This window comes from Calypte anna, chromosome 5A (genome assembly GCF_003957555.1).
Source record: "Calypte anna isolate BGI_N300 chromosome 5A, bCalAnn1_v1.p, whole genome shotgun sequence".
Lineage (NCBI taxonomy): Eukaryota > Metazoa > Chordata > Aves > Apodiformes > Trochilidae > Calypte > Calypte anna.
The window spans coordinates 20,903,022-20,915,693 of NC_044251.1; the positions used below are offsets into that span (position 1 = coordinate 20,903,022).

General features: G+C 39.0%; 1 protein-coding gene across 7 annotated transcripts in view; it reads left to right on the top strand.

Annotated features, from left to right (window-relative positions):
- Positions 1-8,910, top strand: part of GPATCH2L (G-patch domain containing 2 like) — a 38,958-nt gene extending 30,048 nt beyond the window's left edge. For 5 of the 7 annotated variants that reach the window (XM_030451842.1, XM_030451839.1, XM_030451844.1 and 2 more), the window contains one exon: positions 136-3,622. In XM_030451842.1, coding sequence (XP_030307702.1) covers positions 136-308 — 173 coding nt within the window. In that variant the 3' untranslated portion in view covers positions 309-3,622. Of the gene's footprint in view, positions 1-135 lie in introns of all 7 variants that reach the window. The other 2 variants (XM_030451845.1, XM_030451843.1) reach the window with 2 other exon arrangements.
- The last annotated feature ends 3,762 nt before the right edge of the window (positions 8,911-12,672 follow it).

Below are 12,672 nucleotides of genomic sequence, written 5' to 3' on the forward strand. Positions count from 1 at the left end.
CTCAGTAAATATCACCTTCATTTAAGAAATTATATATATGAGGTGTTTGCCATGAAGTAATTTTTTCTAACTTTTTTTTTTTTCCTTTCCTACTCTCTTCCTCTATTCTCCCTTTTCTGCAATTTTATATTCCAGCAACATCACCTGTCCACATGGATGCAGCAGAGTCAGAGCTACCAGCAATGCTGTCCCTGAGATCCCAGAACTCTGAGTGGACAGGGAAAACATCAGCAGCTGAGAAAACCACTATTGTTGCCTCCAGTAACTTTTTTAAAATTCCACCAGAGAAGAACCCTGGAAACAGCTAAATGGAAGCCTTGTGACTATACTAGCTTGCTGGATTTTGGAAGTGTTTGACTTTGGTTTGTCTTCATGAAACGTCTTGTTTGGCAGTACTGGTGTCTTCAGTATTGATGTGTGATGCATGCCATCATCCAGACTGATCTGCGTGCCCCATGTACCTTAAATCATGTTTGTGAATATGTGTTTTAAAAAAGGTAATCAGTGTTGGGACTGCAGTGGCTTTTAAAGATGTTCTTGCTATTGCTGTATTTATTATGTATTCATCTCCTTCCCTGATACCAGCTCATATGTGCTGGGTCGCATACAGATTCTTCTGGGTTTTCAAATCTTAATTCACCCCCTGGACATATTGCTGTTTCTGCATTTGCCATCTTTTGGGTGAAAGTCCCACTACCACTCAGGGAGGCAAAAGTCTCCCCCTGCTTTCTTCCAGGCCAGGAGGATTTCTTGGCTGGGGAATGAGGAGGGAATGCATGCAAGTTGGAACATGGAACCTGAATTCTGTATTAGCAGAATGTTTCCAGGCCATGTGCTAATAGACTCAAATCTTGTTGCTTCTAGCGAAGTACATGCAGTGCTTGTACATTCAGAAATTGCCATTGGCTCAATGGCAGCATGGTCCATTAGATCTTTTCCATCTCCCTTGTTCTGAATATCTGTAGTCTTGCTTGTGTATTGCATGTTCTTTCCTAAATCTCCTACTGGATAAGGATTTGGGAGAATTACTTTGAGATAAATGTACAACCTGTCCTGGAAAGGAACCTAGCCCCTTTAATTTCCTTGCTGGATAATAGAGGATATACAAAATTTCCATTTCTGAGTGTATGAATTAAAAAATTACTGTTAGTATTTCTAAAGGACTCATGCTGTTCAAGTTGACATTCCATTAAACAAGAAAAGCCATTTGAAATATCGCTTCAATTCAGAGTATTCTGGGTGTTGATCAAACCACTTCTGTCTTATGCTTTCCCTCCCTTCAAAAAGTATTTCTTGCTATATCTACTGGAGGCATCTCCACCTACTGATGATTGTACTTTATTCTGTAGTGCACACAAAAGTGTTTTCTTCCCTGTCTTTTATTGAATTCTTAATCACACTTGACTTACTTTTCTTGAATTACTCTGTCTGGAACTTATTTTGGATTTTGTTTTTAGAATATATACCACCTTCATAGCATGGGTCAAGAAACAGGTGGCCTCATGGCTTCTTAAGTCCTTTAAAAATAGGATATATTTGTATGAACAGAACTCCTTTTGCTTCTCTCACTGGGTGGAGCTTTCAGACAGGACCATTTAAGTTTGTATAATTAATTTTGAATGTGAAGGTGTAGTTAGCACGCGAGTACCTAACAAAATTTGCCCGATTTTAATGGCTTTGCAGTGTTCTGCTCTCCCTTATAAATCAAATAGCTGAGGGAACAGATTTGATTGTGAGGATATAAAGTGGTGATTTATATTTAACTCTGTAGTAAAATGTTAAATGGTCACAGCATACACAAAACAAAAATTGAACTACTCATTAAATCATGATTGACAAATACAGTTATATTAGGCACACTGTCCATGTCTGATCCCCTAACACCTACTTACTCTTGGGGAGAGATCCAAATTGGATTTATATGTTGCAGCTCAAGCAAACTGTCAGATCCATCCATGTAAATCCTGCTCAAAACATTTTTTTTCTTGGTGGTACATTTTAGAACTAATTAGAACAGGGAAAGACTGTTTACCTTGCTGAAGGAGTTCAGAGGTCAGTTTGGATTACAGGACAAGCCGTAAGGGTTTTGTGGAGAGAGTGTACCTGTTTTAAAAGAGTCATTGGATTGTCTTTCTTTGTACTTATTTTGAGCAATAGTGCTTAAAAGGTGGCACAGGAGGTCGCAGCACTGGGGGGCCTATAATCCAGCACATACAAAAAGAAGGTAAATCTGAAGAGTAGTGGTTTGACTATCTAGTAGTCATGAAAACAATGAGGGAAAGGTGGCACATTCTCCTGACAGTCTGCTGATAAATTTTAGGATTGGAAGGCTTGTAACCTAACTTGCAGGCTGTTTCAGTGACAAGAAGTGGTTTCATAAAAGACCATTTATGCAATTGAGTATTTTTAATCTCATGAAGGATCCTCCACAACATCTCTTTGTTGCAGTCTATTCAACAGCCTTACCCAGGTTACTGAGCATTCAGCTAAAATATTAAATTTTGGCTGTTATATTTGCCTTTTTAAAATCAAATTTGAAATATGTTGGTACATTCTGAGTGTTGTTCAAAGTAGTTTTGTTTCTTCTGAGATGCCAGGACAGTTTTAGAACTTTTATGAGAGAGGTGTTTTTAGAATGTTAGGGGATCAATGGCCTTTATCTTTCTTATTGCGGTGGGGTTAGGTGGAAGATTGCCATGTTCCATGGAATTTTTCTCTGGAGTCAAGGATAGATAATTTATCAGATTTTCCTATTCAGGTCAGTGACACTGTTTATCTGGTTAAGCTCTTACTTAGGTTGCAAGCTACCAGGAGCTCTTCCTTGTCTTTAAAGGTTGAATGTACCTGTGGTAGTACTGAAGAGTAACTGTTGCAGGCTCTGTCTTGGTAAGCCATACTTCCTGCCCTGCAACTTTCTGAAAGTGGCAGGAGATTCAAGTTCTTGCAGATGCCCTGCTGTTCCTGTTCTGGTTTAGAATCCATTTGCAGGCCAGTCAGGCTCTCAACCGAATTTCATTCTCCTGTGTGGCAAACAAGCAAAATTAATTTATCTATCTTGTTACTTCAGGGTATTTACCAAAATCCATCTACAGACTTCAATAGCTTGATACAGATTTGAATATTTACAGCATGATGAATGAACTAGGTGCATTGCTTGTTTCTTTTCCTCTAAGGCAGAATCCTTAGAACTCACACTGTACTCACCCAGTACTCTCAGTGAAGGACACAATGCTTCAGATGTGGTTTTCTTGAATAGAAAGGATTAATGACACGCTTTGATTTGGTAGCTGTGCTTCTGCTAAGGTGGTCCAGTATGTGATAATTAAAGAATACAAGGCTCACTTGTATTCCACTTCTTGTCCATGAGGACTCCCCAGTCCTTTTCCAGGTTTGTTTTCTCTCCAGTTCTCTTCTCCTCTTGTTCTTATGGGAAAGTTCATCTTTCCAGGCATCAACTGGGAATACCAGACTGCTGTGACAAGCAAGTCCTGGACGTTCCTGAAGCAGGTTCAGGATAATTTCTTGTCACAAGTACTCAACCTAACCAGGAAAGCTCCCAGTCAGCTGTCAGTAAAACAAGAGGGCATGGTCTTAAGCTCTGCCAGGGGAGATTTAGGTTGGATATTAGGAAAAAGTTCTTTACAGAGAGAGTGATCGGGCATTGGGCTGCCCAGGGAGGTCGTGGATTCTCCATCCCTGGAGTTTTTTAAGAAGAGACTGATGTGGCACTCAGTGCCATGGGCTGGTAATCACAGTGGCAGTGGATCAAAGGTTGGACTTGATGATCTCAGAGGTCCTTTTCAGCCCGGCTGATTCTGTGTGATTCTGTGTGTGTGATTCCCTCGTAGACTTGTTATGAACAAGAGGGAAGTCCTTCTCCTTATGAGAGAAGGACTTGTGGGAGATGTGATGGTGAGTGGCTGTCTTGGCCACAGTGTTCACAAAATGGTTGAATTTAAATTTTTTGATGTAATGAGAAAAATGGTCAGCAGAGTTGATACCCTCGATTTCTGAAGAGCTAACTTTAAGTTACTTAGTAAGCCAATTAGCAGTGTCCCCTGAAATCTACTTCTGAGAGCTTAAGGGTCTGTGAGTGCTGGTCAGTTTTTAAGAAACACCTTTAAAAGTAGAACAGGCAATTCCTTTGCATTGGAAGTCAAGCAAGTGGCACAGAAAACCAGTTTTGCTCAACGGGAACTCAGAAGAAAAAATAAATTGTATGATCTCTGGAAGCAATATGAGACCTCCATGAAGCAGTATCTTGAAGAAATACCAGGCTTCCAGAGTGAAGAAGACAAAACAGCAGCGGGAGAAAAACTCATAGGAGGCTGGGACTAGTGCTACTGAATGATAGATTAGCTTCATGATTGTGATATGCAGAGGTGTGTCTTGCCAGCATTTCTTAATAATGACATTGAGGCAGTTAACACTGTCCTTCAAACTCTAGAGGCATATGCTGTTACTTTGTGGCTGTTGCAGAGACCTGCTCAGAGGACAAAGGATGAGAAGAAAAATTGGAGGAAGGGCAACAAGAAGGGTGACTGAGTGCCTCTTCTATTGTAACTCCTTCTGCACTGACAAAGGTGCTATAAAAAGTGTATGTGCCTGGATATTGAAAAGGAATTATGTAAAATGGATAAGAACTTTACTGTGTTGTCTTGACAAACAGCTCTATAACCAGAAAACACTTCAGTGAAGTGGAGGATGCTACCAGTTACTTGTTGAAAAAAAAAATATTCTAATAGTCTGTTAGGAGGGCAAATGTCTGTTATTGTGATACTTTATTACTGGGTCTTTTCCCTCTGCATTCTCTTTCAGTTTGTCTTGTGCTTGAGACATCCTGTTTTGAACCATCAAATATGGAAAAAGTACTTAGACCATTAACTTTTACCCAGTAAAAGTAACTAGCACAGAGGACATAATGTCTTCATTATAGCAAAGTGTCTCTTTCTTAAGAAAGTGAACTGTGCTGCAGGCAAGTGCAGGGAGCCTAAACTGTCATCAGTGCCTGGAGATAAGTGCATGGGTGCCCCTCTGTCAGGTGAAATACAGACTTCAGTTGTGGAGACAGAGGGCAACCTTCAACATCCTTCTCAATATGAATGTGGGTAAAGCACCTTCCTAACTGCAAACTTGCCCAGTTAGCATGACTCCAGTGAGCTGACAAAGATGTATTAACTGACATACCAGGAAAAGAGAATTGTACGAATTCAAAGAATTTGTTAAAGTGGAAAATGGACTTGCACAGCCTGTTTTATCAGAGAAAGATGCAAAATGTGCATACCTGTGGACAATAACCAGAAAAAGCATTGCTGAGCCCTGCATGTATGACCTAGAGTATTTGTTGTCTTACAGCAGAGCTGCCAGTATTATGAGTTTGATCAGGGTTTTGCAAAGCTGCCCTCTTCTCCTTGTAATGTCTGAAGGAAATGGGATAAAGAGATAAGGCTTGGGTCAGACCAAAGGCTTGGTATTCTGTCATGGTGGCTGCGTTTCGGTGCCTAAGGGGTACTGTAAGGACAAGCTAGTTATATCGTGATGTTTTCATTTTATGTTCTCTTAGCAGCCCACTGTCCTGTCTCAGAAAATTTTATAAACTCTTTCTTCAAGGCTGAAGAAAACTTTTGTGGACCTTTTGGCTATAGTATTTGTCCTGCTAATGGATTTAGTTAGATTTTTTGAAGATCATGTAATCTGACTTCAAAAACATAAAGTAAGGATTAATTTATCTTTCTTTGTAAGCAGTTTTCTTATAAATTACCCTCTCTAAAAGGAAATTGCATCTTCTCTTGGAATATGTTTCCTAATATTAACACCCTGACATTGTTTCTTCATATGCTTTTATTTTTTTTTCAGCAAGGTTGAAAAGTGGTGTTCTTCCTCTAATATAAGGCTTCTTTGTCATGTATAACTTAACTGTATACCCAGTCAACAAGTCCTATGTAGTCCATTAACCAATGTAAGTAAATTTTCATAAGCTTCACACTGTAAAACTTGTAATTTAACTACTTTTGGTCTTACATGAAAACCTCCAGTACTCCACATCCATATACACTCAGTTCTAGTCTACATATCAGGAACACTTGTTTCACTGTTGCTATTTAGCCTTCATATGTTCAAATACTCAAACATCATGCCAACCCCTGCTGCCCAAACACTGCTGTAATATTACCATTAAAGTGTTATTCAGGCAGTTGACTCTGAAATTCTTATCACTGCTTTCCATGCACAAGATCTTAGGAAATATGAATAATCTTTTTTAATTATTATTTCCAAAATGTTTTGTGTTTCCTTTAGGAGTATTACAGTACAGTTTCGGACAGACAGTTTTTATAATTTGCAATACTTAAGAGCTCAGTCTGTTAAGTTTTATCAGAAGAGGATCAGAGATGTCCTGCCTGTGTGGTAGAAAGTCCTTTATGGAAGTGGAAATACTAGGTAATAAAGTGTGTCTTGTCTTAAGCAGATGGGCATAAAAAATGAAATTGAAGCTAATGCCAAATGAATTCAAGTTGGAAATAGGATGTTGCCTTTTAACAGTAAGGGTAGATTAACCAGTGGAACAAAGTACTGTGGAAAGAAGTAGCTTCTGTGTATCTTCAGGCTTCAATTTGAAGACAGCAGCTTTATGGAAGCCAATTATAAGCCATTGAAATAAATACAGAAACATCTAAAAGACATTGAATGGTCACTTTTGTAGTGAAGGTCAGTCTACATGAAATGATCATTGCTTCTGGTTTAGAATGTCAGAAGACAGAATACTTCTACAGTATAATGATTTGATGAAAAATGGGAAGTGTTTTGGCAAACATAATGAAAAATCATGGGGATGGAAGTTTTGTGGTGCTACCAAAAGATTGTAATGAAATTTGCATGGGAAGATGAGCTGAAAAAAAAATTATATGTGCCAACTGAAATGAAATATCATTTCTCCATACCAGTGTATTTGTGAGGGGTATAATGACAAATGAGCCTTCAATCTTGAGAATTTACACAGTCACTCAGTTGAAGAGCATCCTTGGTGAGGATTCCCCCTTTCTTGCTGTACTGACAGCTAGAGTTCTGTCTTGGGGGAGCATTCCCTGTGTGTATGCTCAGCTTTAGCAGCTCTTTCTCAGTTTGTTCTCTCAGCTGTGTGAACTGCCTGCACATTGCACTGAAATCAGAAACAAATGAGAGCATTGCTGAGCTTATTACCTTGATAGATACTTGCCAAAAAATTATTAGCTGTGGCTTAACCCGTCAGGTGGCTAATTACCATCCAGCCATTTGTTCACTATCCGTTCAACCCCCATTAAATTGGGGAAAGAATCAGAAAGGTAAAGGGACTTGTAGGTTAGATGAAAACAATAATTTAAAAAAATACATTAAAAATAGAATATGTAAACAAGTGATGCACAGTTTAACTGCTCGCCTCCTGCTAACTAATGCCCTGGAATGGTCCTTTCCAGCTTCTTGTACACCTGCACACTAGCAAAGCATGGGAAGTTGAAAAGTCCTTGATTGCTTAGTAACAACTGAAAACATCAGTATCTTACCAATATTTTTCTCGTACCAAATTGTATACCACATCCAAATTGCAATGCAATTGTATCTACTAAAAAGAAAATTAACTCCATCCCAGCCCAAACCAGGACAGTATGCAATATTTTTCTTAATCTTTATTATCTGCTTCTGCTTTTCTTGCTTGTGGCCTTTAAGGAAGAGGCCACCTTGTTGGAGTCTCCTCTAGGTAGCCTATAGACATCACTATCACAGTGAAGGAGCAGGTGGTAGGTAGGTTTCTATGAATAGAAGAACTCATCTGAAAAGAGATGGTATGATTGGAGGAAGCAATTTTCTGGTAGTGTGTTCCCAAACATTAGGGAGCAGGGATATGTTCAGCTTTTTCAGCTTTCAAAATTAATGTAAAATTCCATTGATGGAATAGTGCTACATTTGAATTGTTGCTTCAAATCTCAAGTCCCAGACATAGTGTTAATGTTCCACGCTAACATTTGTTTTAGTTACCCAGATCAGTTTGAGATCTCATCGGTGGAAGCTCTTCTAGCAGTGCCATGAACTGACCAGAACCCCTGGACTGTGCTGAAGCCATTGAATTTTCACTCAAGTGTAGCAACACCATGCAGTTAGCCAAAGCTACCATCAGTTGTATTCCAGCTCCTTCTTCAAACAGGACTACTGAAAATCTTTAAAGAGACACATTATGCATGTCCCAAATGTTACATGTGGTCATAAGATTTAACTGTTTGATAGAGATTTGATTCTGGGTTCCTAAAACTCTGTTTTGGGGTAGCATGTAAATAGAAAAGATAATTACTTGTATTCCTCTGTCTTAAACAAAATATGTATACTTCGAACAAGGCTCTTGCAGAATATTTGTTCTGATTATAGAAACTGGAAATAAATCAATATATGAAAAAAAGTGTTTTATGTGATATAAACCAAACAGAGTTGAGAGTGGGAGAAGTGAGTTTCGCTGACATCTAACTAGATTTACAGTATTGGATGTCTGCCTGCTTCCTTTAACGTTTCCTGATGTATAAACAGTAACCTGAAGGTCGATAGGGAGTTGCTGTGCTTTTCTTCCCTTGAATTGCAAACCTGACTGAAGGATTTTGAGATAATTTACTGTGTCTGGTCTTTGCTCTTTGCAATGATTTTGTTTGTTTCCCAGTTTGTCATGATGCTTTCTTTAGACAAGATGCTTCCTGCTCAGAATATGAAACAATTCCAGAGTTTCTTAAGTAGCCTTTCATTTCCAAGTCACTGCTTTAGATTTGCCATCCCAAAAGGGATTTAATTTAAATGAGCAGGTCAGTCTCAATTGATAGTTTAATGGTTATCTATTAATTTTGCCATCATGAACATCCTTTTAAGGTAGATTTGCATAATTATTTTCCACCATGATTGCAGTAGCTTCAAAGATCAAATGAACAGCGATCTCAACTTGGAGTGTGTGTGTCTAATTTTTTTAAGTTATGATTTTCCTCTCATCTCCAGGCTGTATCTGTGAGAACTGGGAAGTGTTCCTGGTGAAATGTGCTGATTCATGTTGTAAGCAAGAAGAAAAGAGCTCTTAACAACAGATTCTGTTACGGGAAGTGTCTAGATTTGGAAAACATGGTCAACTGTGTGCAACAGTCAAAAATGTTAGATACCTAAAAGCAATTTTGCTGGTATAGTTTTAAACCTACTTTCGAGGTTAGTTCCTGCCTTGGTCATTGTAGGAGAACTGGGCTCTCTGAATGTTCATCTCCTTACATCTGCATTTTTTCTCTGCATTTAAACTGACTTCAAGCTTTATTACTGCACAGCATCCAGACTCCACTCTGAAAAGTGTCAAAGTAATTTCCTTCTTAGTGTCTTCAGGGTACCTCCTGCTATGTCAGCAGTCTAGAATATTAATGAATTTATTTATGTGCTGATAATTTGGATGTTATTGTCACCCTTATTTTATAGATGGGGAGTGTGAGTCAGAATGACTGAAGGAAAAACTAGTAGTTATTTCTGAATTTGTGTGGCCCAAGCTGAGATACTCAGACACTGGCAATTTAGACTCGTTTACACTGTAGCTTTTTGTAGGCTGAGATCACATTTCTACAAAGTTCCATAGCAGCTATGAGTGCTTCTGCAAATCCAGCCACAATTACTGATGAGGAGGGGAGCACTTTTTACATTGCTGATGTCTCTCTGGCTGAGATACTGGAGAGAGGGCAACAGGCAGGTGTCTTTCCAGGATTGGTGGTCAATTCTTTCATCACAAGTACTTTGCCTTGACAGTTCCCTGCTTTGTCCTTCCTGTCATTACCATTAAATGAGTCAAACCCACACTTCTTCAGTTCTTGACCCTTACCTTTCCAGAAGTGTGCATTCTGTGCTCTGTATGAAGCTGGAGTCTCATAGAAAATAAACTGTGTGATCATTTGATTTGACAGTATTATAATGTGTATGCATATAGGGGAAAAATTAGACTGACAGTTAATTTCTTCTCTTTTGAGTACTTCTATCTTTAACCAGATATGTCTGTATACATATCTGTATACATATTTTATTAACTTTTGATCTGGAAATTTTTGCTATGTGTTCACTTTGTAATGGAGTTTCCTTATGTGGTATTTTAATTTCCTAAACCATGCTTTGACTCTGGAAATATGTATGATTCCTGGACTTCAAAGTGGAAGAGCAACCCAGCTGCACAGTATAACACAGGGCTGCAAGGAAGCAGTTTGTCTACTACACCTGAAGAAAGAGCAATAGGTAGGTGAAAACTCACTCTTGGGCAGCTACACTTTATATACTTTTACCTGAACATAATAGGACAATGTGACTATTGATTCAGTCTTCCACTGGTATTTCAAGTGGTGTTCTCTCATTGTCTTCTTAAACTCAAAAGTAATAACTGTCCAGTGCAGGAAACCTGGTTGTTATTTAACAGTTGATAGGATGCCTGTTAGTAACCAATTAAGCAGTTTTTAAATATCAAAAATATTAGTGAATAGAAGAATGCTTTTGGGTCAGAGACCCTCTTTGGGACCAGAAATAATTATCTGACTGACCTGTATCAGAAAGAAGATGAAAGGCACAAAGAAAAAAATGTTACTGATTTCTGTCTTTCTTATGTTTTGTCCTGTTCTCTGCATTGACTCTCAGGCCTAGATCTGCTGGAGATATTAGTACATTTTAAACAAACAACCTCAGTCTCCACATTTGTGTAAGATTCTTGTGTCAGATGAGGCTTGGCAGGCTGAGTTCAAAGCTAAATACTTGATCTCTGAGGAAAACAGATGCCATTAACCTGAAAGATAAAAATTAGAATGTTTTAATTTCTATGACTAACATTTTGTGATTGGGCAAGTGGCTGCAGTTGTGGTATCCTTACCCTTGCTATAAAGTATTGTGGATCACATCATTCCTTGCTCACACCTCTACAACTGTGCTAAATGGGCATTTTCTGAGAAAAGTGCATTCTTTACTTAGGCAAAGAGGCGTAAAAGATGATACATGGTATGTTGCTGTACAACTTTTCTCTGCTGATCGCTGTGAGTAAAGTGATGGTTATGCACTACCACGTGACTCAGAAACAACTTTGCTGAAAACCACAAATTTAATTTGAGTAAGCTCCATCTTGCTTGTATGCATACTTGAATGCAACTGTGTATTTGTTCCGGGGAAGGACTCAAATGCTTGTCTTGAGCAACTGGCAACTGGAAGCACTGGTGTATTCAGAGAGCAACTGCTCTGTCATTCCGCAAGTATCTTGAGTGTTTAGGATATGGTTGAGTACAACTTCTACTGCTTGTCACTGAGCTACTGCTGGTAATTGACAATTGGAATTCAGTGTTCCCTGGAGAGTTTGTCTGTCATGGAGCTCAAGAGGTTAATCTGTAGTTATGTGATGATACTATAATTTTATATGCATCTGCAGATACTGGTAATGGCTATTAAAATGGGCATTTACATCCTTATTATGGGTCAGTACTTGATGTCATAATAAAAAAGTCACACCAGAAAAGTACAGGATAAAAATCTGATTATGCACCTTTTGGAGTGTAAATGGCTTTAAAATTCAAATTGTCACCTGATGGGAGGGTTAGGAAAGAGTCAGAACAAGGGCAAAGGGGCAAAGCTGTGAGATACAAGTGGCAGGATGAAGAAGGAAAAAGAAGCTGGACTAGGCCTTTGCTAGGGCACTTTATATACACATGAATACTATATCCCATTATTTCATGTCATCTCATTAAACATAAGTTTAGGTAAAAGGTGGACTTTGCAATGGGGTATGAAGGTGAATGGGCTCTAGATCTTCTGTCTTGCTACAGAGTGCTTCTCAGTGCTAGGAGGACTAAAACTTCAAATGAGTTGATGCAGGGTTTTCATTTGGAAATCATCAAATGACATCAAAGCTTATATAGTTTTTAATGCAGGACCACTGCTGAAACTCTCTCAGGAGTCTATCCTAAGTAACTGTACAAGTAACTATGCAGCTAACCAGTAGCTCAGGGCCTGAGGAAAGAGGTGGATACTGGGGGGACTGAGATTCTGAATCCTGAAGGGCTTTGTAGGTTAAAATCTACTGAGAAGTTCAGTGAGGACTATAGCAGCACGTAGGGATGAACTGTACATGCAGCTGGATAGACTGGGACCATAAGGTCACCTGCAATGCACTCCAAGATTTTCAAACAGAACCTTGAGTGTCTGTGGGATCTGAGGCCCTATAGTACATAGAAATTTGGAAGGCTATTGACTTTATGTTTCTGAAATTTTAGGGAAAGTTCTCTTTGTTGGAAATATGGAGTGCAAGGCCATGAGGTGAGCTAAAGTTACTCTCTGATGAAAGAGGAAATTTTCCCCATCCATCTCCACCACGTTGTCTCTCCATGCCTGGCTGTAAACTCATGCTGCTTATCTTTCAATCCTTGGGTCTCTGAGTCATATAAATGTCCTTAACTACAAAAATTACTTAATTTCTGATGATTTAATCAGTCAGTGTGACACAGCAGAGGCAGCACAAGGCATGAGGGCAGGACAAGAGCCAAGGAAGATGTGTGGGCTGGGAAAAAGTCCTGGGGAATAATGGTTGGAGTGAGGGAGACTCACCCAACTGGCAGCACCCAGCTTTCAACTTTGGCTCAATCTCTTACAGACCTGTGCCCATCACCTCGTGTTCTC